Source organism: Salvelinus alpinus, chromosome 12 (genome assembly GCF_045679555.1).
Source record: "Salvelinus alpinus chromosome 12, SLU_Salpinus.1, whole genome shotgun sequence".
NCBI classification, from domain to species: Eukaryota; Metazoa; Chordata; class Actinopteri; order Salmoniformes; family Salmonidae; genus Salvelinus; species Salvelinus alpinus.
Window position 1 is genome coordinate 7554628 of NC_092097.1, and position 26053 is coordinate 7580680.

The following is a 26053-nucleotide window of genomic DNA, read 5'->3' on the forward strand; positions in this document are numbered from 1 at the left end:
TCATTTTTACTTCAGGTTAGAGAAGGTTTATTCAACAAAAGAAAAGCATTAAATCAAAATATTGTAACACATTCCGAGGTTTTACATCTTTAATCTCCAATCAGTAACAATCGATTTGCTCTATTCAGAATTACAATGTGACACAGACAGTTGTTGACATCGGAGATGGTTGTGGACATGGATATGAACTCTATACCAGAGAGTACTAAGGAAGAAAAATAAATAAAGGCAACAAAAAAAATGATCTTCATAAATATAGGAACGTGGTTGTAGACATTAACTATTTCATTGTTTGTTCTCTCCAGTCAGTCATATGTACATGTTTTTTCCAGCATCCAGAACCGTCCTATAGAAAAACAAGTGGCATATATAACTTTAAAACTCACCGAACGTTATTTAATGTCTCAACATATTTCACATCAAAAGAGAGATAGTACAGTTTAGAGCTTATAAAGACCACCTCACCTTTTTGTAAAGGCCTCATTCCGCTTGCTTCTAATTTGGGACTGTAACAGATGTAAAGAACAGGTGTCAATTCACATGCCGTATTTAGCCAACTGGGGTGGTTAGAACTGCAGTCGCAGGCCTACGAAATATATATTCCAAGAGTTTAACGTACATTTTTTTTTTAAAGACTACAGCCAGTATAAATATTCATATTACAATAAAATCGTTTTTTGCAAGTGAACAGAGCTGATGAATCTCCACGGGGGATACTAACACCTTGGTGGGTGAAAAGCTGCTTGCAATACTGTGGATCCTGGTAGTAAATTGCCGTGTCTCGCTGGTCTCTAATGGGCCCCGAATGCCGAGTCAAGGAAATGATGTAGTCCCCCAACAGAGTGCAACTCCACTGTATATGGAGCCATTACAGGACTAATGTATGAGCAGCAGATGGGACTAGCACTCAGACCCTTGCAATTGCAGAGGCCACCTTCCACCTCCCACTTTAGGGCTCTCCATGTAAGGCCAGCCTTGGAGAATATGTACGTCATACCAGGACTCAAATAGACTTTGGTACATATTCAAATAAATGTTGGTGCAACATTTTATGTGATAATATGGGTACATATAAACTTTCTCTCCAATAAGACCAAAGTCAAAGAAAATGAAATGCCAAGATGGATTTTATATCTTTAATAAAGATATTAAAGAAGTATATTTTGGAACAAAGTGGCCTTTATTTATTGATTCAAGTCAACTTCTGAATTCAGGCCTTGTAAATTGAAGCCCATTTTCCACATGAAACCTTAATGCCAATAAGAGTGACTGACCTGTATGCATGTGCATTTACAGTTCCTACTTGTCAGCGTCAGCGTCTGCGTCTGCATGCGCAGGCTCTGTTGAGGTAAATATAATTCATTTAGTGATCACAAATGGCAATATTTCCACACAGACTGATTTCAAATACAGCAAATATCGAGTGTCTAAATTTGCATGGATAATGAATCATATAAAACACCACTAAAAGTAGAAATACATTTGATTACAAAAGCATTTGTCTATGTTATAGATGAACTCGCTTCATACTTTGTGAGGCTTCTTCCTCGGGTAAAACTATGTATGAGAAAGCCTTTTCCCACTAGGTACGGACATCAATTCAACTTCTATTCCACGTTGATTTCATGTAATTGTATTGAAATGGCATGGAGACAACGTTGATTCAACCCGAGTGGGCCCAGGGTGTTCGAAATGAAGTTACTTTTACATTTGATCATTTAGTCATTTAGCAGAAGCTCTTATCCAGAGGAACTTACAGTTAGTTACTTAAGTTGAGACAACCACATACCAGTCATAGTAAGTACAATTTTCACAAAAAAAGAAGTTATCCTACTAGAAAAGACAGTACTAGCAGGAAAAGACAAGTGCACTTTTTTTTTCTTCACCACAACAACTTACTTTTGACCTCTAGCTTGCAGCCGGTGTCGACCTTCCCCAGTTGGTTCTCGGCTCTGCAGACATACTCACCACCGTCGTATGGGCCAGGCTTACGGATCTCCAGGGTGCATATGCCCCCTGTGCTGATCATCCTGTACTTGGGGTTGTTCATGTTGTTGAGGATCATCTTGTTCTTCATCCACAGAATCTTAGGCTGCAATGACATATGTGATTTATATGTGTTTCGTATGAATTGTATATTTCCCGCTTTCGTGTACATGGAGCATGTATTACTATGTACGATACTACAATCCTACAATGATCAGCGCATCGCAAAAGGGACATACACTACATGGCTCGTTGAACATCACATTCCAAAATCATGGGCATTAATATGGAGTTTGTACCCCCTTTGCTGCTACAACAGCCTCCACTCTTCTGGGAAGGCTTTTCACTAGTTGTTGGAACATTGCTGCAGGGACTTGCTTCCATTCAGCCACAAGATTCCATTCAGCATTACTGAGGTCGGGCACAGATGTTGGGCAATTAGGCCTGGCTCTCAGTCTGTCCACTGTTCCGCGAATGTCCAGCGAATGTCCAGCAGAATCGTTCCCTTTTCCCGCATTTGGGCTTTTTAAATATGATCATCCTAATTCCACTGGTGGAAATATTGCTACTGCAACATGTTATCACCATCTTTTCACATGTGAGGAGAATAACATTTCAACCCCACATGTGAATCTGCAATTCCACAAGTGAAAGTGAGATTTTCATGTGAAACGAAAAATGTGATTTTCACAAGTGAATGTTTTCACATGTGAAAATGCAATTCTACATTTCAAAGTGAGATTTTCTTTTTCAAATGTGAAATTTGCAGTTTTACATGTTAAATATCACATGTGAAACTGCAATTCACGTGAAGTGAAAACATGTTATTCTCCTCAAATGTGAAAAGGTGGTGTTAACATGTGAAGTTTAAATGTAATATATTTAAATTTAAGCTCAACATGTGAAACTGCAAATTTGACTTGTTATTTTGTAAGGGACGGTGTAAAGGCCCCCCCATGATCCCCTCAGGGTAGGAATGTAACACATCTGACCCCTCCACCCCCTCCTCTCTGCCACCCACCCACTACGGCCCAGTTGGCCAGGAGTCCAAGGTTCCTCTCAGAGGGAGACTATCATAACCTAACCCTATATGGAGCTGCATGTTCAACTCCCGCGTGGCACAGCAGTCTAAGGCACTGCATCCCAGTGCTAGAGGTGTCACTACAGACCCTGGTTCGATTCCAGGCTGTATCACAACCGGGTGTGATTGGGAGACCCATAGGGCGGTGCACAATTGGCCCAGCGTCGTTAAGGTTTGGCCGGGGTAGGCCTTCATTGTAAATAAGAATTTGTTCTTAACTGACTTGCCTGGTTAAATAAAGGTGGCAGCATCTAATGGGTATCCTTAATAAATACAAATGCAGCTCTGCTAGCCTAGCCTACATGTGTCCATTTCATTAACCTACAGTATGAGAGCGTTTGTGAGAGGGAAGTTTTACCTTGGGGCATCCCCTCACAGAGCACAGCAGCTTGGTGCTGTAGCCAACAGTGGTGGACCTGTCGTTCAGAACAGTGGTGAACTTGGGAGCCTCAGTGAAGTCATGCTCCACGAACGGGGTAGGTTTGTATTCAATAACTGAAAAATAATGAGACAAGCATGGATTAGGTCCTAAATGGGGGCAACTACAATACTTTATTGTTCTAACATTCTCCAACATTGTGGGGGACCCGTTAAAAAAACATGTCAAATTAGCATTTTCACATGTGAAATAGCTGTTTTCACATGTTGAGCTTAAATTTCACATGAAACCGTATTTTCACATTATTACTTTTAGAGTTCACAAGTTAACGCCACCTTTCAGATGTGAGAAGAAAAACATTTTGACATCACATGTGAATTGCAGTTGCATATGTGAAACTTGCTGTTTCACATTGTAAATATGTCATGTGAAAATCGGATATGCAGTTTCACGTGAAACACTTTGAAAAGCTCACATTCAAATGTAGAATTTCAAGTTCACATCAAAAAAAATCTATCACATGAAAATCGGATTTGCAATTTCACATGTAAAAAACATTTACGTGAAAATCTAACTTTCACATGTGGAGTGAAATAGTGTTATTCTCACATGTGAAAAAGTGGGGTAACATGTTGTAGTAGCAATGTTTCCACATATGGAATTGCTCATTATTTAATGCCATTCTGTGAATAATAATTCAAGTGTGTTAAACGGTATAATTTCTTATTTCTGTGCCATCAATTCGTAGTGTTACAGCTGCAGGCACACGCCTCTCTCCTTCATACGTTGATCAGTGACCGTTTGGAAGAAGATCAGAGAAAATAACTGACAAACTAGCGCTCTGTGTCTCCTTATTTATCGTTTTTAACATGTCAAAATTAGCACTGCCGAAGTTAATCAGTTAACCAATGTCATTAACTGAAATCATTTTTGTGCTCAATTTTTTTATTGCAATGTCAGAAAGCGTTTAAAATACACTGAAAACATAAAATACATTGTCTATATAGCTAAAATCAGCAATACGATGTCAAAAGAAGTTGACTTTGAGGTTAAAGAAAGTTTGTTGAACAATTTACCTGATTTTGCTAACCGTTACTTTGGATAAAATCAGAACAGCAATGTTCATGTAATGCTTTTTGTATAAAAAAAATCTAAAATGACAACTCAACTAGAGCAAACTATGAATTTGTGATTAATCACAGCAAATCCTGTGATAAACTCGATTACAGTTTTGTTATCGTTGATACCCATAGTTGACAAAATGTGAAAAGCGGACATGAGTCGCTCATGGTTGCTAATGGTCACGTTATGAGGTAGCCCCGCCTACGACTTCAAAAAAGTGTTGGCCCTCATGGTCAAATGGTAAAGACATTGTCATCTACCGTTGGAGACCTGGGTTCTAATCCTGCCAGTTACAAAAGAATACATGTGAAACTTATAAAATCTTATGTGAAATGTTGAGAAACAGGGAAATGTGTCTGAGTCATGTGAAAATCCATTTTAAACTTCACATGTCTGAAAACCATGTGTCTGCTTTTCCCATGAGATTTTTTTTATATATATTTTTTTACATATGATTTGTTCACGTGACAAATTCATGTGAAACGTCACGCGTGTCCGAAAACCATGTGTCTGACTCATGAAAATGTCATGTAAAAATTATATACAGTACTAGTCAAGTTTGGAAACACCTACTCATTCCAGAGTTTTTCGTAGTTTTTACTATTTGCTACATTGTAGAATAATAGTGAAGATATAAAAACTATGAAATAACACATATGTAATCATGTAGTAACCAAAACAGTGTTAAAGAAATCAAGCCACCCTTTGCCTTGACAGCTCTGCACACTCTTGGCATTCTCTCAACTAGCTTCCTGAGGTACTGTAGTCACCTGCAACGCATTTCAATTAACAGGTGTGCCTTGATAATTTGTGGAATTTCTTTCCTTCTTAATGCGTTTGAGCCAAGCAGTTGTGTTGTGACAAGGTAGGGGTGTTATACAGAAGATAGACCTATTTGGTAAAATACCAAGTCCATCAAATGGCAAGAACAGCTCAAATAAGAAAAGAGAAATGACAGTCCATCATTACTTTAAGACATGGTCAATCTGGAAAATGTCAAGAACTTTAAAAATGTATTCAAGTGCTGTCGCAAAAAACATCAAGCGCTATGATGAAACTGGCTCTCATGAGGCCCACCACATGAAAAGACCCAGAGTTACCTCTACTGCAGAGGATAAGTTCATTAGAGTTAACTGCACCTCAGATTGCAGCCCAAATAAATGTTTTACAGAGTTCAAGTAACAGACACATGTCAACATCAAGTGTTCAGAGGAGACTGCGTGAATCAGGCCTTCGTGGTCGAATTGCTGCAAAGAAACCACTACAAAAGGACACCAATAAGAAGAAGAGACTTGCTTGGGCCAAGAAACACAAGCAATGGACATTAGACCGAAGGAAATCTGTCCTTTGGTCTGATGAGTCCAAATTAGAGATTTTTGGTTCCAACCGCCATGTCTTTGTGAGATGCACAGTAGGTGAACAGATGATCTCTGCATGTGTGGTTCCCACCGTGAAGCAAAGAGGAGGTATGATGGTGTGGGGGTGCTTTGCTGGTGTTACTGTCAGTGATTTATTTAGAATTAAAGGCACACTTAACGAGCATGGCTACCACAGCATTCTGCAGCGATACGCCATACCATCTGGTTTGCACTTAGTGGGACTATCATTTGTTTTTCAACAAGACAATGACCCAAAACACACCACCAGGCTGTGTAAGGGTTAATTGACCAAGGAGAGTGATGGATTGCTGCATCAGATGACCTAGCCTCCACAATAACCCAACCTTAATGCATTTGAGATGGTTTGGGATGAGTTGGACCACAAAGGAGAAGCAGCCAACAAGTGCTCAGCATATGTGGGAACTCCTTCAAGACTGTTGGAAAAGCATTCCTCATGATGCTGGTTGAGAGAATGCCAAGAGTGTGCACAACTGTCACCAAGGCAAAGAGTGGCTACTTTGAAGAATCTAAAATATATTTTGATTTGTTTAACACTTTTTTTGGTTACTACATGATTCCATATGTGTTACTTCATAGTTTTATTCTACAATGTAGAAAAGAGTAAAAATAAAGAAAATCCCTTGAATTAGTTTGACTGGTACAGTGTGTGTGTGTACATGTGTATATATATACACAGAAACACACACACAATTTTTATATATATAAAAAAGTGTGATTTTCACGTGTGATTTTCTCATGTTTTTTTTTTTGTAAGGGACTTTTTTTGAAAAGGGTAGTGTGGAGAGTGTCTCACCCTCCTTCACAATGGTGGCTTCTCCCTTGGTCACGGCACATTCCTCACTGAGTCCGCACTTGTTCTCTGCAAAGATCCTGAAGGTGTAGGTGTTGCCCATAATGAGGTCTGAGATGGTGGCGTTTAGTCTGGGGTAGTGCTCCAAAATGTTGAACCAGTCCTAGGCAAGAGACCATATGAGTATTAATAATATTTCAATGTCTTATTACACATATTGTACTTTCTTTTTGAAGTACATTTTTTGTGTAAAGTATACTGAGATGTACTTTTAAAAAACATTTTGGGGGAATGTATTTGACTACAGGGGAAATATTTGCTGCTGAATCAATGGGAATTTTGTAGACGAGAGGGTTACAGAAGTTGTGAATGACTCAGTATGTCATTCACTTTGACATTGTATGGTAAGCAAGAGGGTTTCTCACCCCGGTCTTCTTGTCAGCTTTCTGGACAGTGTAGCCTGTGATCTCTGTGTTTCCATTATCTTTGGGTACGGTCCACTCCAAAGCAACATTGAATCCCCAGACATCCACAATCTTAATGCTGGCTGGTGGCCCAGGCAACTCTGTGGGAGAGCAAGCACCAAGATACATGGTTCAATATGGGTTGCATCATTAGTATCAGTAAACTCACAAAAAACTTAATCACTCTCAAGATCAGTTAGGACCTGACCAGAAACAACTCCTGGCCCTAGTTATGACCAAAATATACCTACAGTTGAAGTCAGAAGTCTACATACACCTTAGGCAAATACATTTCAACTCAGTTTCACAATTCCGGACATTTAATCCTAGTAAAAATTCCCTGTCTTAGGTCAGTTACGATCACCACTTTATTTTAAAATGTGAAATGTCAGAATAATAGTAGAGAGAACTAATTATTTCAGCTTTTATTTCTTTCATCACATTCCCAGTGGGTCAGAAGTTTACATACACTCAATTCGTATTTGGTAGCATTGCCTTTAAATTGTTTAACTTGGGTCAAATGTTTCAGGTAGCCTTCCACAAGCTTCCCACAACAAGTTGGGTGAATTTTGGTCAATTCCTCCTGACAGAGCTGGTGTAACAGTCAGGTTTGTAGGCCCCCTTGCTCGCACACGCTTTTTCAGTTCTGCTCACAAATTTTCTATAGGATTGAGGTCAGGCATTGTGATGGCCACTCCAATACCTTGACTTTGTTGTCCTTAAGCCATTTTGCCACAATTTTGGAAGTATGCTTGGGGTCATTGTCCATTTGGAAGACCCATTTGCAACAAAACATTAACTTCCTGACTGATGTCTTAATATGTTGCTTCAATATATCCAGATCATTTTCCTTCCATTTTAATATATATATATTTTTTAACCTTTATTTAACTAGGCAAGTCAGTTAAGAAAAAAATCTTATTTTCAATGACGGCCTAGGAACAGCCTTGTTCAGGGGAAGAACGACAGATTTGTACCTTGTCAGCTCAGGGATGCGAACTTGCAAACTTTCGGTTACTAGTCCAATGCTCTAACCACCGTCACCCCAATGCTGCCATCTATTTTGTGAAGTGCACCAGTCCCTCCTGCAGCAAAGCACCCCACAACATGATGCTGCCACCCCCGTGCTTCATAACAATGGTCATTATGGCCAAACAGTTCTATTTTTGTTTCATCAGACCAGAGAACATTTCTCCAAAAATAAATTTCCCCCTGATGTCAAGCAAAGATGCACTGAGTTTGAAGGTAGGTCTTGAAATTCATCCACAGGTACACCTCCAATTGACTCAAATGATGTCTATTAGCCATTCAGAAGCTTCTAAAGCCATGACATCATCTTCTGGAATTTTCCAAGCTGTTTATAGGCACAGTCAACTTAGCGTATGTAAACTTCTGACCCAGTGGAATTGTGATACAGTGAATTAAGTGAAATAATCTGTCTGTTAACAAGTGTTGGAAAAATGACTTGTGTCATGCACAAAGTAGATGTCCTAACCGACTTGCCAAAACTATAGTTCGATTAACAAGAAATTTGTGGAGTGGTTGAAAGACGAGTTTTAATGACTCCAACCTAAGTGTGTGTCAACTTCTGACTTCAACTGTATTTTATGACAGGCTAATGCTGTGTCATCATCTGTTTTGGAAATATAAACAAGGTTGGATAGTCTAATAGAATTTGACTGACCAATAATCTGGATGATGATAGCAGCTTTGTCCTCAAAGTCGTCCACCTTCACGCACATTTCGTATGAGCCAGAGTCCACTCTCTCTGCTTGACGGATGAACAGGATGCTGTCTCTGTCAGATGTACGGATGTTGACCCTCTTTGAGTCGAGGGGCTGTCCATCCTTTAACCAGCTAACCACTGGCTTAGGTTTGCCCTAGGAAAGTAAAGAACACAATGCTGGGCTCAATCAATTGTCTTAACTTCCATCTGTATTCACACATGCTATAACATCAAGTCATTTCACATCATTAGTGCCAGGAGTCTTTCCTGACCATGTGAAAAACCTTTGGCCCATAGTTGTAGCCTATAGCTAGGGTCCAATGGTTTTGGTCCTGCTCAGGTCCTGTGGTTTAGACACTCCCAGGCCTACCCATCTCATAATGCAAACTCACAGAGTAGGGGATGACAAGGTTGATCTTCTCGCCGACTTTCTTGACATACCTCTGCCTCAGGAAACGAGGCATGCGGACTTTGGGGCGAGCTACAGACAGAGAAAAATAGTTTACGAATAATAATCAACCTGTTCAAAGAAGTAAAATGACTCTGAAACTGTGACGCACACAATGGATGGGACACTTCAGAGATACTTCAGAGCGAGCAATTGAATGTGTATCTGAAAGAATAAAAAACAACTTCCTCAAAACCCACTCTGTACCTTCAGCTACGAGACAGATTCTCCTGTACTCCAGTCATCCAGACCAGATCTAGTTTGGTGGGAACCAAACACCTGCTGAGTCTAGCGGAGTGTCACTCACCAGAGCTCTAAATAGGTCCTATCTGAACTCATGCCATGTCGCAACACATGATGTAGATCTACAGTTACCCCAGCCCACACTGTTAAACAGGCTGCAGTAAGAATCACTCAACTGTACTGTAGATTCTCCAAGACCATAGGGTTCCCCACAAACACACAATTCACAGCCAATGGCTTACTGTGTTAAAACATGGACAGAATGGTTTACATTTGTAAATAACTAATATTCATATAATTGCAAACCTGCACCCATACAAACCTATGCACTAGTGCCAGTGCTCTAGGCAGAAATATGTGCTGCTATCAGAAAATGTATTTAACACAAAACAATCAACCAACTGGGGAATGGCCATGGTAGAATTAGGTGTGTTTCTCTGTGGAGTGTCCTGACTTGACGCTCCTTATGCGGCGATCAGGTCAAAAGAGAACTGCCTTGTCCCCGTCAGAGTCTGTGGCATGTTTCAAAATAAACACAGGGTCCCTGGTCATCTCAAAGGACTTAGATGGCATACGAGACGTTAGATCCCTCCCCTGTCCCCACCCCCTCTGTGTAGAGTGAACACTTTGGAATGTCCCCCATCCCCACCCCCCTCGACAGATTGCACTTGTTTCCATCGCTCTTACATGGGTTGGCTTGACACCTCTCCAGCACGCATTCTGACCGGGGAGTCAACTTAATGCCAAACCTTCCCAATTGAATCCGTGTTAATAGCAGACACATCCCAACTATTTTTCCAAGGATTTGTGGGGAAGTTAGCGGTCGTTCCATTGTGTGGTAAACCAGATGCTTTTATTGGTGGACCAATGGCTAAGTTTGACAGTGGGACTGTGGGACATGGACTGTGACACTCCGATTGGGGGTCGGCCAGTCCCTGTATAAGTCCTTGGGGTTCAGGTTTCATTCCCCTCCACTAAAATTCTCCATTACACATTTGCTGATCCCTGCTTACATAAATAATGTTTTAATCAACTCTCATAAAAAAAACATAGTTCCACCAATTACTTTGGTTTTGATATAACTATTTTACCGTGTATTCAGAAAATCGGACTCTGGATAAAACACAAAATCCAGGGCCACTGTATACAGTACATTCACTTGCTTCCAGGATGATTGCTATAAATTAAGAGGCTTGACTAACCATTTACGGTCATCATCGATGAAAACAAAAAGTAGACAAAGTAAGAAGACACAGGTGAAAACATGCACCCAAAAGGTGTCGAAGGAGGTAGTATATTTATCCTTCTACAAATGGGAAGCTTAGACCGAGGATCTCTACCCCCCCTCTTGGTGGCAACAATCTGGGAAGGCCACAGTTGCATTATTCTAACGGGCCAGGGATGTGACAACAGCCGTTGGATACCCGAGACTGAAATCAAGCCGAGCCGTTTCTCCCTAGCGGTTTCAACGTCTGCTCTTTTAAAAGCCATTTCAACAACAAAGACTGACACCGCCCACCGCAAACAGTTTGGACTTGCTGTTATTGCCACCCAATAATACAATACTGTCTACTTGGAAGAAAACCCACACGTCTGCTGGTTGGAAGAAATGGACCATGGCATGCTTCTGAAGTACAGTAGTTAAGGGCTGTTTGTGAGTGAGGACTATTGTCCAGGCTTTGCTTACCCCCAACTGCCTTGACCAGAACGGGGTCGGCGATGGTAGCAGGGGGGCTGCGGCCACCGGGGTTTACAGCAACCACCCGGATCAGCAGACGGTCGTCGGTAGTCTGGTTCTTGATGACATAACGGCAGGACACGGTCAGATCCTCGTTGGCTGCTTTCCAGTCTTCAGCTGTGACAGGAAAGTGAACAAACTTAGTGCAATATAGAACTGTGGCAGGAGAGTGATCACAGTGAGGACAATAAGTATCAGCTAATAGCTCAGTTCATGAGTTGTGTCATTTTATTTGACAGGACCTTCAAGGTACACCTTCTGTCCAGACGCTGAGCAGACAGCAAGGGGAAAGAGGCAGGGACAATTAAGAAACATTGAGACAGATATGGAGAATCTTCAGTCCTTCACTGAGTGAAAATGTAAACTGCAGGACACATATTTCAATAAATTATATTTCTAGTGGTGACTGAGAATCAGGGGAAGTATTTGGATGGAAAGTATTGTCATGACTTATCTCCCTATCTGGGCCCAAAACCATATTTTTAAATGGAGGAATTAAGGAGATTCATGAATAAAAAGATCATATGTTCAAATTTCCCAGGTGCATTATTACATTTGCAAGGTGAAATGTGTAGTTGCATTACTATATTTTCTTCTCTGCCATTTGACTCGAGTCCGTTACTGACATTAGCAGAAGGTTGTGATCTAAAAGCAGGCACCAGCTAGTCCATGGCACCGCCAGTAATGCCTCTCTCCTTATAAGGAGAGGTTAGGTACCGTATAAATCATCTAGTGACATGCAGGGGACAGGTGCAACTGATAGGTCTGACCAGCCCAAAAAAATATCATTTAAAATGGCACCAGCTTAAAGTGGAACGCAGCCTCATCGTACGGTGTTAGGTGAAACAAATAGATAAACATTATTCTTAGGTTGTGGTTAATTCTCTGTTTTACCTTCCAAGCATATCAGAGATGTACAAAATCCAATGGGACAACATAACAACATTCAAAGAACTTAGTCGTCAAATGCTAGCCTGGTCTCAGATTGGTCACGCCCATGACCATAGGAGTTGGCAAGACTGCACAAACAAATCTGGGACGAGGTTAGTTAAGGTAGTGGGCTTGAATAACTTACTTCCCTCCTTGGTGATTTCCACAGTGTATCCATCCAGGCCAGTGTTGGCTGGAATGGTCTTTGGAGGCCTCCAGGCGATGGTCACTGAAGTGTCGCTCTTGTCGTCCACTGTCACTTCCAGGGGCTCACTGGTGGGCTCTACAGTTGGGAAACGCAAACGCAATTCAGACAACGCATTGTACAACTTGGAAGTGAGATGAAATATTAGCCCCATTGGATTATACATTATCAATCAAAAACAAAGTAATACGGCTCTATTTAGTTTGGAAATGCTAACACAACTCAGACAATGTACAACTCGAGTTGCAAGAGGAAATAATTAGCCTTGTTGGGTTAGCATATCAACGGAAACATGGCATTAGGGCTCTACATTGTTTAGAAATGCAAAAATAATACAGACAATGTACAACTTGAAACTTGGAAGACATGGTTATCATAAAAAGTATTTTTTTTAAAATGTAATAGGAGAATGTGTGAAGAGCGTCGTAACGGTTTGACCAATCTTTCCTCTGACTGTCGAGTTGGTTTACCTTTGGGGGATGGGGGTGGGGTGGGGGGGTAGGTGTTTTGGGGGTTCCTCTACGGGGGCTGCGTCGGCAGCAGCGGCTGATGTTAAATGTGCATTTACACAAAAGGTCAGAGGCAGCAGGTATGAGAGCAGTGTTCTAGAATCCATTCCAATGCAATCTCTTACTGAACTCCTCTTTTTTTTTATCCAGTAGAGAGATGAAAACAGTCTACAATCTGCTAAGGTGCACTAGGCTTTAACTAGGGCCCGGAGTGTTCCCCTGGTCAGGAAAAACGTTTGAATGCATTATATGTATACCAAACTAACTATGCCTTCTCATGATCCTATATTGGAGTGGATTGGAATTGGACATATTCAGATGCGAAGGTATAATTGATCCATTTCACATGAACAGGGTTTACTCCTTCAGCAGCAGGGGCATCTCCCTCTGTGGTTGAGGCAGCTGTAACTGCAGCAGCATCAGCTAGTGTTTAATGTTAGAGATTCATCTAATGAATTAGTTCAAATAACATAAGAGCCTGGTCCCAGATCTGTTAACTCCTATGATAATGACCAGAGGAGTTGGCAAGAAAGACAGCACAAACAGATCAGGGACCATGCTAATAAAGCCATACCTACCATGATGGGCAAAATGCCCAATTATCATAGAGATTGTCTAGCTCTTTTTTTAATTTGAACTAGGCAAGTCAGTTAAGAACAAATTCTTATTTACTATGATGGCCTACCCCGGTCAAACCCTAACCCGAACGATGCTGGGCCAATTGTGCGCCGCCCTATGGGACTCCCAATCACGGCCAGTTGTGATACAGCCTGGGATAAAACCAGGGTCTGTAGTGACACCTCTAGCACTGAGATGCAGTGCCTTAGACCACTGCGCCACTCGTGAGTTAGTGCTGTTAGCCAAAAGTGATTTGCCATAATTCTAAACAGGAAAATCCGTATTAAGTGGCATATGATGATGAAGTCCCTTGGCTCCTTATGGATTGGTAGTGAGCCTATTACCATCAGGGTGGGCCACAACCTCAGCATCAGCAGCGGGGGTGCCTTCTTCTGCAGCAGTGGCGGCGGCCGCTATTAATTAAACGTTAGCAAGAAGTTTAAAGTCAGCTTTTGCTCTAACATTTCAAAAGATATTACAAAATGAAAAGATGTTGCAGCATGTTATGTGGATAGGAAGTACCGGTATATGAGTAAAGAGATAAAGAACTTACAGTAAAAGAGGTTAAGTAGCCTAGTCAAAACAAACATGTTATTCTTGGCTTTACCCTTGGATGGTGCCTCAGCGTAGGCCCACCCAGTGGGGAGCCAGGCCCAGCAAAGAGCTTATTACAGACAGAGATACTCCTTTGATTCATCAGCTGTCCGCAGGTGAAGAAGCCAGACTTGGAGATCCTTGGCTGGCGTGGTTACAAGTGGTCTGCAGTTGTGAGGCTGGTTGGGTGTACTGCCATATTCTCTAAAACGATGTTGGAGGTGGCTTATGGTAGAGAAAAACATTCAATTCTCTGGCAACAGTTCTGGTGGACATTCCTGCAGTCAGCATGCCAATTGCACGCTCCCTCAAAACTTAAGACATCTGTGGCATTGTGTTGTGTGACAAAACTGCACATTTAGAGTGGCCTTTTATTGTCCCCAGCACAAGGTGTGCCCGTGTAATGATCATCTTGGCAAAGGAGAAATGCTCACTAACAGGGAGGTAAACACACGTGCACAAGAAGCTTTTTGTGCGTATGGAACATTTCGGTGATCTTTTATTTCAGCTCATAAAACATGGGACCAACACTTTATGTTGCGTTTTATATTATTTTTGTTCAGTATAGTTTGATTACTAGCCTATAGGAAACATACATGATGTAGTGAACGCACTCTAAATTAAGTATGCCTTGACAGCATTGCGATGCATGAATTACCCTCTGGCTCAGCAGGCGGCTCAACAGGCACCTCAGGTGGGGAAGGAGCATCTTCAGTAAGAGCAGCTAACGTTAAATGTTTGGTAATATGGTATGTTAGTTTGCCAGCTGTTGACTGTAGTGGTGTTATTCCTGGATGGATTATTATGTTTGAAGACACACAATGTAAGCTACTTCCTGAACCATTAGAGAGTAGCCTAAGGCCGAGCACAATGCTTTATCCAGGGAATCAGGGCGCGCGCAAAGATACACAAAGGATAGAACATTGGTGTCCACTGAATCACCATTAATCAATAGCTCATATACAGTGAGATATCGAGCAATTGCACTACTTGACTAGGTAGTCAGGCTATCAAGTGGCTGACACCAGTGGATCCTAAACTGTGGGGCCTTTCAAGAGTAAGTTTAAAGACGGACTGAGTTCCACCACCACAAAATTGTTCCCCAGTGCAAGAAGGGGGGCCTCGAGTTTTGGAACCCCCGCCTTACACAACCACTTACACAACACATTGTAGGCTTGTAGTCATGGAGCCCACAGTGATTATTCTGCAATGTCTTCCGTAATGAGGCTTTAGGCCTATCTCAAAAGTAGGGGCTTCCGTGCTTTAAAGTTCTCTTTTATGAATCAATAATGGACGAAAGTTGCTTTTTTTTTTTACCATAAAAATGTGGAAGAACAGACTTTCTCGAAATACATGTCATGTGAAGGAATATTTTTTGCAGGGTTTGGCGGTTCGCAATGGGAGTTAGTTACATTTTGGACCAAAAATGGTAAGGCTATTTATAGAAGGCTCTTGAAGAGATCCAGTGGCAAAGGGACCGTCATAAGATCCATGACCTCCATTGAAGTATTGGGTAAATTAGAAAGACCCATTAACAAATCATGTCAACGTTTTGTTTTAGCACTCCTGTGAACTTATGAAAATGTTAGGTATGCCCCTTCCGCACCAAACAAACGTCACCATGGCTCATCCATTCAGAGAGGAGATCAACGATATAATTGACAAAGTAGCCCACGTGTTTCTGCTAAAAGCCCAACCGAGGCTCATTTCATGGAGCATTATTGCATTACCATTTGGAGGAGGGGGTGTGGGTGCTTTGGGCTGCTCAGGCGCGGGTTCTGCGGGAGCCTTTTCTTCGGTTGGAGCTGCCTCGGCAGGGGCAGCTGCTTCGGCAGCTTCGGCAGGGGCAGCTGCTTCGGCAGCTTCGGCAGGGGCAGCCTCTGCCGGTGGAGCTTCGACCTCGACAGGGGGAGCAACTTCAGCAGGAGCCACCTCCGCGGGTGCAGGGGCAGGTGCTTCCTCCTTCTTAGGAGCAGGCGCTTTCGGGGCTGCCTTCTTGATAGGGGCAGGCTTCGCAGGCATGGTGGCAGTTTCTGCTACTCCCAAAGTCAGTATGTCCTCAAAGAGTCATCACTTTAGAGGGAGTGGCAGGCTATATAGACAGTGGTCACAGACTCCACCCCCTAAGGAATTTTCTGTAACAGATACTTGACTGAATCTTGGACCTTATTATAGACCTAGTAGGGACATCCCAACACTTTCATTAGCCCCATTGAAGTTGAAATGTAAAAATGGTTAAAGTTAGGGTTCAGGGTAGGGACGTCCCAAGGATTCCGAATAGCACTAACCCTAGTATGAATAGGGACGATTAGGCCCGAGAGGGGGTCCAATCCGGCCCACGGGTGGTTTGTGAAAAATATCTATATAAATGCTTTATGTACATTTACCCACTAAAAAATTGTGTGGGGAGGTGAACTAAATATATTTACAAAATGACTAAAACCAAATCCAAACTATGTAGAACTGATAATGGATCTACTGTACATCCATACAGTTTCTTGACTGTGTCCAGCTAGCTAATAATCACTGAAATGAAAGCTAAACAGTCAGGGAGCGTTATATATTCCAAAAACGATAGAGGACTAATTTTCACAAATTTTGACGGCAAGGAAATATAACCACTTTTCAGTGTGGCCCGTCGGACCTTGATGAAGAACGAATGCGGCCCCCGGGCCAAAATGAGTTTGACACCCCTGCCATATACAGTAGCCTAGGTGAGCAGGGGGTTTACCCTGTGTTTCACTCAGTTTCCAGTTCACTGATGTGTTTGTTCTGATAAATTACTCTTATTTACAGATATGATGGTTAGGCCACAACCCAAATGCACACTGACCGCTCTTATTAAAGGTCTCAAGCACTCTTTGATTGCAACATTGTATTCATCATTTTAAAAAGGAAGTATTTTCGCAATTATGAGACCAATCATATATGACATGATTTTATTGACTGGAACGAACAGCGATAGGTGGATGAAAATGTCATTTCAGAAGCATGCCTACCTCTCCATGTATCGGGCTCAACTCTGGAGGGATAAGTTATTAGTCTGGTAATAGGCCTTTATGGAGTTATTTGTTTTCCTTAATGATTGTTGTCGCATACAGTATGCAGAACTATTTACAATGTTTACAATTATGAAATCCTGTACAAAATAGATAAATGAAATTTTACAAAGGATTCCTTAGAAAAAGAAATATCAAATATCAGCATATTAAAAAGAAAAAGCATTTTCTATATAGAATGAACCCCTAACAATACGCTGATGCTATTACATATTTTGTTCACACACTCATTTGGCATGCATTTACAACATTTAAAAATCCATCACATTTGCCCGTCAGTGACATTAGATACCATCATTACAGTTTTTATATTTTTATTGTGAGTCAATAACAAGCTTTGAAAAATAATTATGACTATTCAGCAACCTGTATTGGCCTTCATCAAGTGGAAATACTTAATTTCCAAGAGCTTCAGATTTGTTTAAGATTTTTTGAAGACCCTGATATAAAAAAACATTGATTTATCTTAGAATTTTTTTTTTATCAAGTTTTTATGTTGAACTATGATCTTAGATAATAGTTCAATTGTGCCCAACTGCAATACAGGCCTAAACCTTTGGACAACAAACTCTATAACCTACACATCATATCCCTCATGTGACCGACCTGAGTTCAAACCCAGGTTTCCTGTGCGCCACAAGGGTATGTTAGCCCACTGAGCTAAAGCCCAGGTTTTTACCACCAATTCAAAGTCAGGTGGTGTGTTGTGGGACCAAGGTTTGACACAAAGCATCCCTTCCATTGTCAAAGGTCACATACTCACTCTGTCTCAATGCAACACTCGCATCAAAATTCACATTAAGGCATAGTCAAACCCTGCCTGGAAAATTAACTCATAATCGTCATTTGGTCCAACTTACTGCGAGACTGGGGCAAGACTGGGGCAAGACTGGGTTTGTTAGCTTTCAGAACAATTTTGACCGTTTTCTTTTCTCTAATTGCCAACACCAGTAGAAGTTGCTGCATAGTCCTGATACAAAAGATAGTTAGCAAAACACACAGCACAGCCACTACAGCGCAACAGCCACAACGACCAGTGAATGAGATGAAGAACGAGCAGAATGGCATTTGTTTGCTTGCATACATAGATACGGGGTATAATATATTCTTCTAAATAGTAAAACAATGCAGAGTAGTTAATGAGGCTATTCATTAAGATGACAGAAGGTTCATATGGGTCTAGTCGGCTGAGTTTACACAGGCAGCCCAACTCGGATCTTTTCCCACTTATTGGTCTTTTGACCAATCCGATCAACTCTTTCTACAATAATTAGGCAAAAGATTAGAATTGCGCTGCCTGTGTAAACGCAGCCATGGTGTCATTGTGAAATGGATTGGCCAAAGGGGCATCTTTTCACACATATGGATTTATCAAGGATTCCATTCAATTTGTAAAAATGTGACCACACAAGGCAGCAAAAGCCATTGGCTTCAAGTCATCAGATGGAGTCGTTTAACAGTTTGATGCAAAAGCATACAAAAAAAAAAAAAATGAAGTAAAAAGGGAATGTAACGTGTTTTAACTTCATCGCGGCGGTTTAGTTGCACTGTGCTTAATAATGACCTTTGACAGTGTGCACCATTTCTTTCTGTTGTGATAACCATTGTACAAAGAAAGCAATCTGACATTAAATGACACTTTATATACAGGTGACTTATGATAAAGGGATTATACATCATTAGTGTGAAGAGTCCAAAACACAGACTGATTCTCCTACATTGTTTCAGCATCCGCCAGTATGGCCAGTTGTATCTTCTGAGAACACTACTGTAACCCACTATACTCTAAAATTACCTCATTATACAAAAGATGTACATTGTCTTTGACTTCTATCTTGTTTTGATCAACCGATCTTTCTATATTCCATGCCTCTGAAGTGGGAAATGGTCCTTGATCATTGCTATGCGCAAACAGATGTTTCTTCTATTTTATGCTGTGTGTCTGAACGGTCATTACCTAAACGAAAGATGAGCAAAGCAATAGTACCAGTCAAAAAGAGGGGAGAGCACCATTGGTTGCTACAGTAGATGAAGGACTGTTAATAGCAGAGTTAACCTGTGTCTGACGAAAAGGATTTGTGGGGTGCAACAGAGAACTCTAAATACTGACGTTCACTCACCCGTCTTGGTAATAGGCCTAAATACATGTTTTCTACTAGGAATGAGACCGTAGCTTTGGGAAAAGGCTATATTCGAAAGCACCTAGATGATCTGCGATGTTATACGGCTACCACACTGAGTAAAAGATCTCAATGTACATGTACATTCTTTTTAGCACTTTTATACTCTGACCCCAAACTAGACTGTCAATATGCAAGATTACAGTAAAGTATTTGGTTCAGCATATTAGATATTTGCGCCATGCAACTAGTGTAGATAAAATAACTGAAATCGATATTGGAAATACAGCACTGAGCAAAGTAACTACACCGAATTATGTCGTGGAATAGATTAGAGCATACCTCACCATATTGAAAATAAAAGCCAAACAATATCTAAGCTATAAGCAAACAGTAGTTGCTTAAGTGTTATTCCAAACAAACAAAAAAATCTCAGTAATACCTGATTTTATATGTGGGTAGTACTGGCGTGGCCTTATCTTCAAACAGATAGTTGGATTTCAAATCTATGTCAGTTCAGTCAAATAAATGAAAATGTATGCTGCTCGCAACAAAATGAGGAACTAATACCACAGAAGCTGAAATTAGTATGTACTGATGACATCGTTAAATGTGTTGGTTAGAGTGGACAGCGTTTGTAATTTTGCAATGAATGATAAGTAAAGATATTAACCATAAGGAAATAACCATGTGTCTGTGTGCTGCTCTGTTCAAACCCTGTTTTCTCGCTTGACCATGAAAGCCGGATCCCCACCATCTAGACTACCTGGAACACTTTAATTATCCCTCAAATATAGTTACGTGACATTAAAATCAACCCTGAACTACCCACGGTTCCCCGCAGTTGACCTGCAAAAAAATAATCAGCTGGCGGGTGGAATGAACACATTCCTATCAAAGGTTATGATGGTGGAATACACCATCATGGAAACAGGTGCTGCGTGAGTGAAATCCCCAGTCTGGAAGGATTTGGAGTCATTGTAGACAAGGACAACAACCCGGTATGGATACAGCCTGCAAAAGTGCAAGCAGGTATTTGTTGATGTTAATTCAGTTAATAGAAGTTCATTATTACAATAATTCAGGCTTTCATTTATTTAGACCATACGCAGGCCATATAAAGTTTCATCCTGTGAGGCTGGTAAACGTTTGAGTAGCCAATAGCCTACTGAATGAATGTAGGCTATTTTTGCAACCTACAGCCTATTCAATTATGGGAAATGTTTACTTACGTTTGAATGTAAAGGTATTGTTTTGTTATGTCAGCTATAGGCTTTCGTTAAGTAAGAAGAAGGCTAATTAGAAGGATCCTATTCAAAGCGATTTGAGTTGTCAATGTGCCGCATTGCATTGTGAAAATAGGAACATAGGCCTTAACTCATGGCATGGTTTCATTTTATCCAAACATTGAACAGACAAATTCATTCCTGCGGGGAATGGGAATAGCCTGAGGGGTAAATGTGGAAGACACATTTCAGTTGAATGCATTCAGTTGTACAACTTCCTCGGTATCCCCCTTTCCCTTACTACTCTGGAGTCATAAAAACAGTCAAACAAATTGATGTTATTTGGAGTGTCACGGATCGTCTCTTGGAACAACTCTATGCAGAGAAAAAACGGTCCTGATGTCGGATATCAGGCGAGGCTCGGAAATGATGTGGACGAGGCGGGTGCGGCGCCAAAAAACGGACGTGTGCAGGACTACACTGAACTACGCGTGGGGGGGGTAAAAAGCCAATGTCCTGGCACTCACTACTCTGCTCGGCGATGGTTATAAAGCAAAGCACCACTGTTGTATACTGCTGTTCATCTTGAGGTTACCATAAGGAATATATTTATTAAGGCATTCAGTATGTTTGGTCACAGAGTCAAACAAGTTCACCTGGTTATGTATAAGAGTTGCATATGTCTAAGATTTGGCCTTCAAAGATTGATCGATCGATATGTATTCAGGACCAGGACTATACAACCTGACGAGCCATACAACACGCCGTCATACTCTTTCCAATAAGCCAAAACGGGTCTCAAACTGACTTAATTTTACATGCACACTGCAGGCCATGTTGCTGTTGTTGGGCAAAAGTTGACAAGCAAGAATGGTGCTATTTTGTCATTTGAATTTGCTGTTGGAAGAATCACCTGCTTAGACCAATGAGAGATGAGGATACATTTCGAAAGTAAGAGTGATACTAATTATCTAGATATTTAGCACCTGTTTCTATCGAGGGTAGCAGTGATAGAGAGAAGGCTTCAGTAGAAAGAAAGAGAGACTTCATACTTGTGTATTATGAATATAACCTCGAGTTCAAGAAATCAAAATGTTTTCTCTCACTATAATATCTGTTGGTATGACTTGGCATGATTGAATACAATTTCAAAACATCAAAACAAAATGGCTTCTCATTCAACCATATGTAGTGTGATTGTTGTTTGCGGAGATTAAAGATAAGGTCCAATAAAACTATATTGGAGTTTTTGTTCCTGAATATACTAGAGCTCGCATAGGGGTAAATATTTAGAGCTATTTGAAGGGCTAGGTTTTGAGTCTACAGTTGAAGTTGATGTTCAAAATGTAGGGAGGCTGGGGTCCATTGTTTCTCTGTCCGGAGATTCAATGCAATTGGCTGCCTCTTGCAACTTCAACAACATAGCCATCTGGAACAACAGACAGAGAAGGAAAGAGTCAGAACAGGTGAAGCATTTCAAATGAACTCTACATAATGTACCGTGTTGTGATAACGTTACCTTCCAAGGACATACAGTAATGGAATTGAGATACAGACGAGGCCAGAGACGGCCTTACAGCAGGGTTGGGAAACAGGTACCACAGGCTTTTGCTCCAGCACAGCTCGTGCTATACACACCTGATTCAACTAATCAATAAATCACCTTGTTCAAATGTGGCCACTATCACAGTAGGCAAATCAGGTGTATTGTTGCTGGACCACAAGAAAATCACACACACACTGTGGGACCTCCAGGACAACAGTTGCATACCCCGTGGTACAAATGTGGGAGGTCGAGTGTCTCACCAGAGGGTCCAGGGTGTCCATGGAGCTGGGTGGGGTCTCCTTATTAAGAGGCCTGGCTGAGGCCTCGCTGGGCTGGCCTGGGCCTCCAGAGGTCATGCTGGGGGGAGGCAGGTGGAACAGCTTGGCCTGGTCCTGTTGGGCTGAGGGCCAGGGCAGGGTGCCCCTCACCCACTCCACTGGGTCCTCCCATACCGCCTTCTGACCATGCACCTGTGGCACAAGGCCACAACACGTCATACTCCGAGCACATTTAACATTCTAGTCATTTAGTAGACGCTCTTATACAGAGTGACTTACAGTTATTGCATTAGACAGGTGAGATAGCTAGGTGAGACAACTACAAATCACAGTGATAGTAAGTCAATTTTTCCTCTAAGGAAGTTATCAGCAAAGTCAGTGCTAGTTTGAAAAGAAAAGTGTGAGTGTTATTCCTTGCAAGATCTTTGCTCCATCCATTTAATTTACCTGCAATTCACCTAGCCTGGTCCCAGATCTGGTTGTGCCGTCACGCCAAACGTTTGACGTGACAATGACCATAGGAGTTGGCAAAACAGCACAAACAGATCTGGGACCAGGCTATAATTCATCTACCAGGACAGTAAAACCTGTCTGACCTTAATGCCATCCTTGGCTCCTTCCTGTAGGTAGGGGATAATGGAGAGGTTCCAAAGGTCAATGAACCAGGAGCGGAACTCCTCCACAGTCACAGGACAGGACAGGAAGAAACACGGGCCTAGAGAGAGGGAGAGCACAAGAGAGAGAATAAATAACATTAATGACCACATCAAATCAAAACACACAGTCTGTGGCCATGGACAAGAATCAGATCTCCAGTTAACTAACTTATATCACTTTATTTGGATAGTATGTAGATTTAGATCTGTAGATCATCCACAGGGAACTATCCAATTAAAGTGTGACCTAACTTTATATTTGTGTATTATTTCCCAGTTATAACAGAATGTTTTCCTACCGATGAGGAAGTCAGAGGTGCTGTGTTTCTCCAGGAAGGTGTGCAGGTGGTACCACAGCTTGGGCACCCAGTCCAGCACCCTGAGGAGGTCCTCGTTGGCCAGGCTCCTCTCGTCCTCCGCCTCCATCAACTTCCTGTGCAGGTAACGCACCAGGAAGCCATTGGCTGGCTCCACATTATTAGAGAAGGTCACCATCCTTGGGGTCAGGAGAGGGTCAAAGGTCAGGTCATGCTGTATGTATCATAAAGTACTTTTCTAATATATACAGTGCCTTCAGAAAGTATTGACACCTCTTTTTTCCAAATGGTGTTGTGTTACTGTCTGAATTTAAAACGGATTAAATTGAGGTTCTGTGTCACTGGCCTACACACAATACCCCATAATGTCAAAGTGGAATTACGTTTTTAGAAATGTCTTGAGTCAATAAGTATTTAACGCCTTTGTTTTCGCATGCCTAAATAAATTCAGGAGTAACATTTTTCTTAACAAGTCACATAATAAGTTGCATGGACTCACTCTGTGTGCAATAATAGTGTCAAACATGATTTTTGAAAGACTACCTCATCTCTGTAACCCACACATACAATTATCTGTAAGGTCCCTCAGTCGACCAGTGTATTTCAATCACAGATTCAACCACAAAGAACAGGGAGGTTTTCCAATGCCTCGTAAGGAAGGGCACATATTGGTAAATGGGTTAAATTTAAAAAAGGAGACATTCAATATCCCTTTGAGCATAGTGAAGTTAGTAATTACATTTTGGATGGTGTATCAATACACCCAGTCAGTACAAAGATACAAGCGTCCTTCCTAACTCATTTGCCGGAGAGGAAGGAAACTGCTCAGGGATTTCACCATGAGGCCAATGGGGACTTTTTAAAATAGTTAGAGTTTAATGGCTGTGAAAGGAGAAAACTGAAGATGGATCAACAACATTGTAGTTACTCCACAATACTAACCTAAATGACAGCGTGATAAGAAGGAAGCTTGTACAGAAAAAAAAAAAATCCAAAACATACATGCTAAAGTAAAACTGCTAGAAAATGATATCCTGAATACAAAGTGTTATGTTTGGGGGAAATCCAACGAGTACCACTCTTCAAATGTTCAAGTATGGTGGTGGCTGCATCATGTTATGGGTATGCTTGTCATCAGCAAGGACTATGGATTATTTTTTATTTTTTTTAGCTAAGCACAGGCAAAATCCTAGAGGAAAACCAGGTTCAGTCTGCTTTCCAACAGACATTGGGAAACAAATTCACCGTTCAACAGGACCATAACCTAAAACACAAGGCCAAATATTCACTGGAGGTGCTTACCAAAATGACATTGAATGTTCCTGAGTGGCCTATTTACTTAAACCGCTTGAAAATGTATGTCTAGCAATGATAAACAACCAACTTGACAGAGCTTGAAGAATTTTTTAAAGAATGTGCAAATATTGTACAATTCAGATGTGCAAAGCTCTTAGAGACTACCCAGAAAGACTCACAGCTGTAATCACTGCCAACGGTGATTCTAACATGTATAGACTCAGGGGTGTGAATACTTATGTAAACTAGATATTTTCGTATTTCATTTTCAATGCCAATGCAAACATTTAAAAAAAATATGTTTTCACTTTGTCATGATGGATGTGTGTAGATCGGTGAGAGGAAAATATATTTAATCAATTTTGAATTCAGGCTGTAACACAAAATGTGCAATAAGTCAAGGGGTATGAATACTTTGAAGGCACTTTTTTACATTGCCAATTTTCTAACCACTGTCCCTATTCATTAGACTGACAACATCCCAATTTAAATATGCATCAAAGCATACTTTAGACTTTAGATGCATGACCGGGATATATTGTAGCCTTAAATAAGATGTTTTAAGGCTAGGTCAGAACAAAAACCTGCCCACACAAAAAAACAACTTGATTTGTCTCTTCATTCACCTGAAGCTGAGGTGCAGGCCATGGTTCGGGGTCATCTTCACCGGCTGGTTGGTAGTTCCAATGATGTAAGGACTAAAATAAACACAGAATCATCACAGTTCAGATTAGAAACAATAATGTACTAGATGTTTGATAAAAGGTTCCATTTCAGTGTTAGTCTGCTCACCATTTGTGGTATTTGCAGGTGAGGGCCCCGTTGACAAGCTCGCTGATGGAAGTGGCATCATGTATATCATCCAGGATAACCACCAATGGAATTTCAGCGGTGCTGGTTTCCCGGTCAATCTGATTGGCCAGGTTGGACAGGCAGAGCTGGAGATCCTGTTGAGAGGGGAGTGAGAGAGAGGTCATGTTATTGATGTATGGTGATATTAAATCACAAACCCAAAACCAGCTTTCTGTTGGTCCTGAACTGTAAGGTGTACAGACTTTTCTGCCAGCCCAAAACTAACACACCTGACGATTAGAGGTAAATGTTAAGTTAGTGCCAATGCAGATGCTATTTTAACTCTGCATATTTTGTCGTGAGGATACAGAATCAATAGACCATTTGTGACCCGATTCAGGAAACTAGGTGTATGTCGCAAGTCACGACTTCACTGGAGAGCCATTTGAACGTAAAACATGTTTTTAAATCAAAATGCGTTTTTTGCCCTTCTCAAATACAGTATGTGAACATTCATGTGCCTTAATACC

The 26053-nt window shown here is 41.2% G+C and overlaps 2 protein-coding genes across 8 annotated transcripts in view; both read right to left on the reverse strand.

Annotated features, from left to right (window-relative positions):
* Positions 1-16305, reverse strand: LOC139535408 (myosin-binding protein H-like). The gene is made up of 12 exons (XM_071334781.1): positions 15964-16305; positions 12453-12590; positions 11327-11494; positions 9341-9429; positions 8907-9102; positions 7184-7323; positions 6762-6921; positions 3426-3562; positions 1900-2092; positions 1275-1340; positions 466-506; positions 1-346 (listed from the first exon to the last, which is right to left on the reverse strand). Exons 1-10 carry the CDS (start codon positions 16253-16255, stop codon positions 1300-1302), a joined length of 1554 nt encoding a protein of 517 aa, XP_071190882.1. The 5' UTR covers positions 16256-16305; the 3' UTR covers positions 1-346; positions 466-506; positions 1275-1299.
* Positions 16306-17155: 850 nt separating this feature from the next.
* Positions 17156-26053, reverse strand: part of LOC139535409 (neuron navigator 1-like) — a 107223-nt gene continuing 98325 nt past the window's right edge. For 6 of the 7 annotated variants that reach the window (XM_071334786.1, XM_071334785.1, XM_071334783.1 and 3 more), the window contains 6 exons: positions 25524-25678; positions 25358-25429; positions 23418-23614; positions 23059-23177; positions 22445-22654; positions 17156-22067 (listed from right to left, as the gene is read on the reverse strand). In XM_071334786.1, coding sequence (XP_071190887.1) covers positions 21978-22067; positions 22445-22654; positions 23059-23177; positions 23418-23614; positions 25358-25429; positions 25524-25678 — 843 coding nt within the window. In that variant the 3' untranslated portion in view covers positions 17156-21977. The remainder of the gene's footprint in view (positions 22068-22444; positions 22655-23058; positions 23178-23417; positions 23615-25357; positions 25430-25523; positions 25679-26053) is intronic. The other variant, XM_071334784.1, reaches the window with a different exon arrangement.

Bases quoted from the DNA above. Each gene is read 5' to 3' on its own strand.
- LOC139535408 (XM_071334781.1), bottom strand. From the start codon at position 16,255: ATGCCTGCGAAGCCTGCCCCTATCAAGAAGGCAGCCCCGAAAGCGCCT. The intron at 6,922-7,183 runs GTGAGAAACCCT...TCTCTTGCCTAG, and splicing joins AAGCTGACAAGAAGACCGGG to GACTGGTTCAACATTTTGGA. The intron at 1,341-1,899 runs GTAAGTTGTTGT...TTACCTCAACAG, and splicing joins CTGCAAGCTAGAGGTCAAAA to AGCCTGCGCATGCAGACGCA.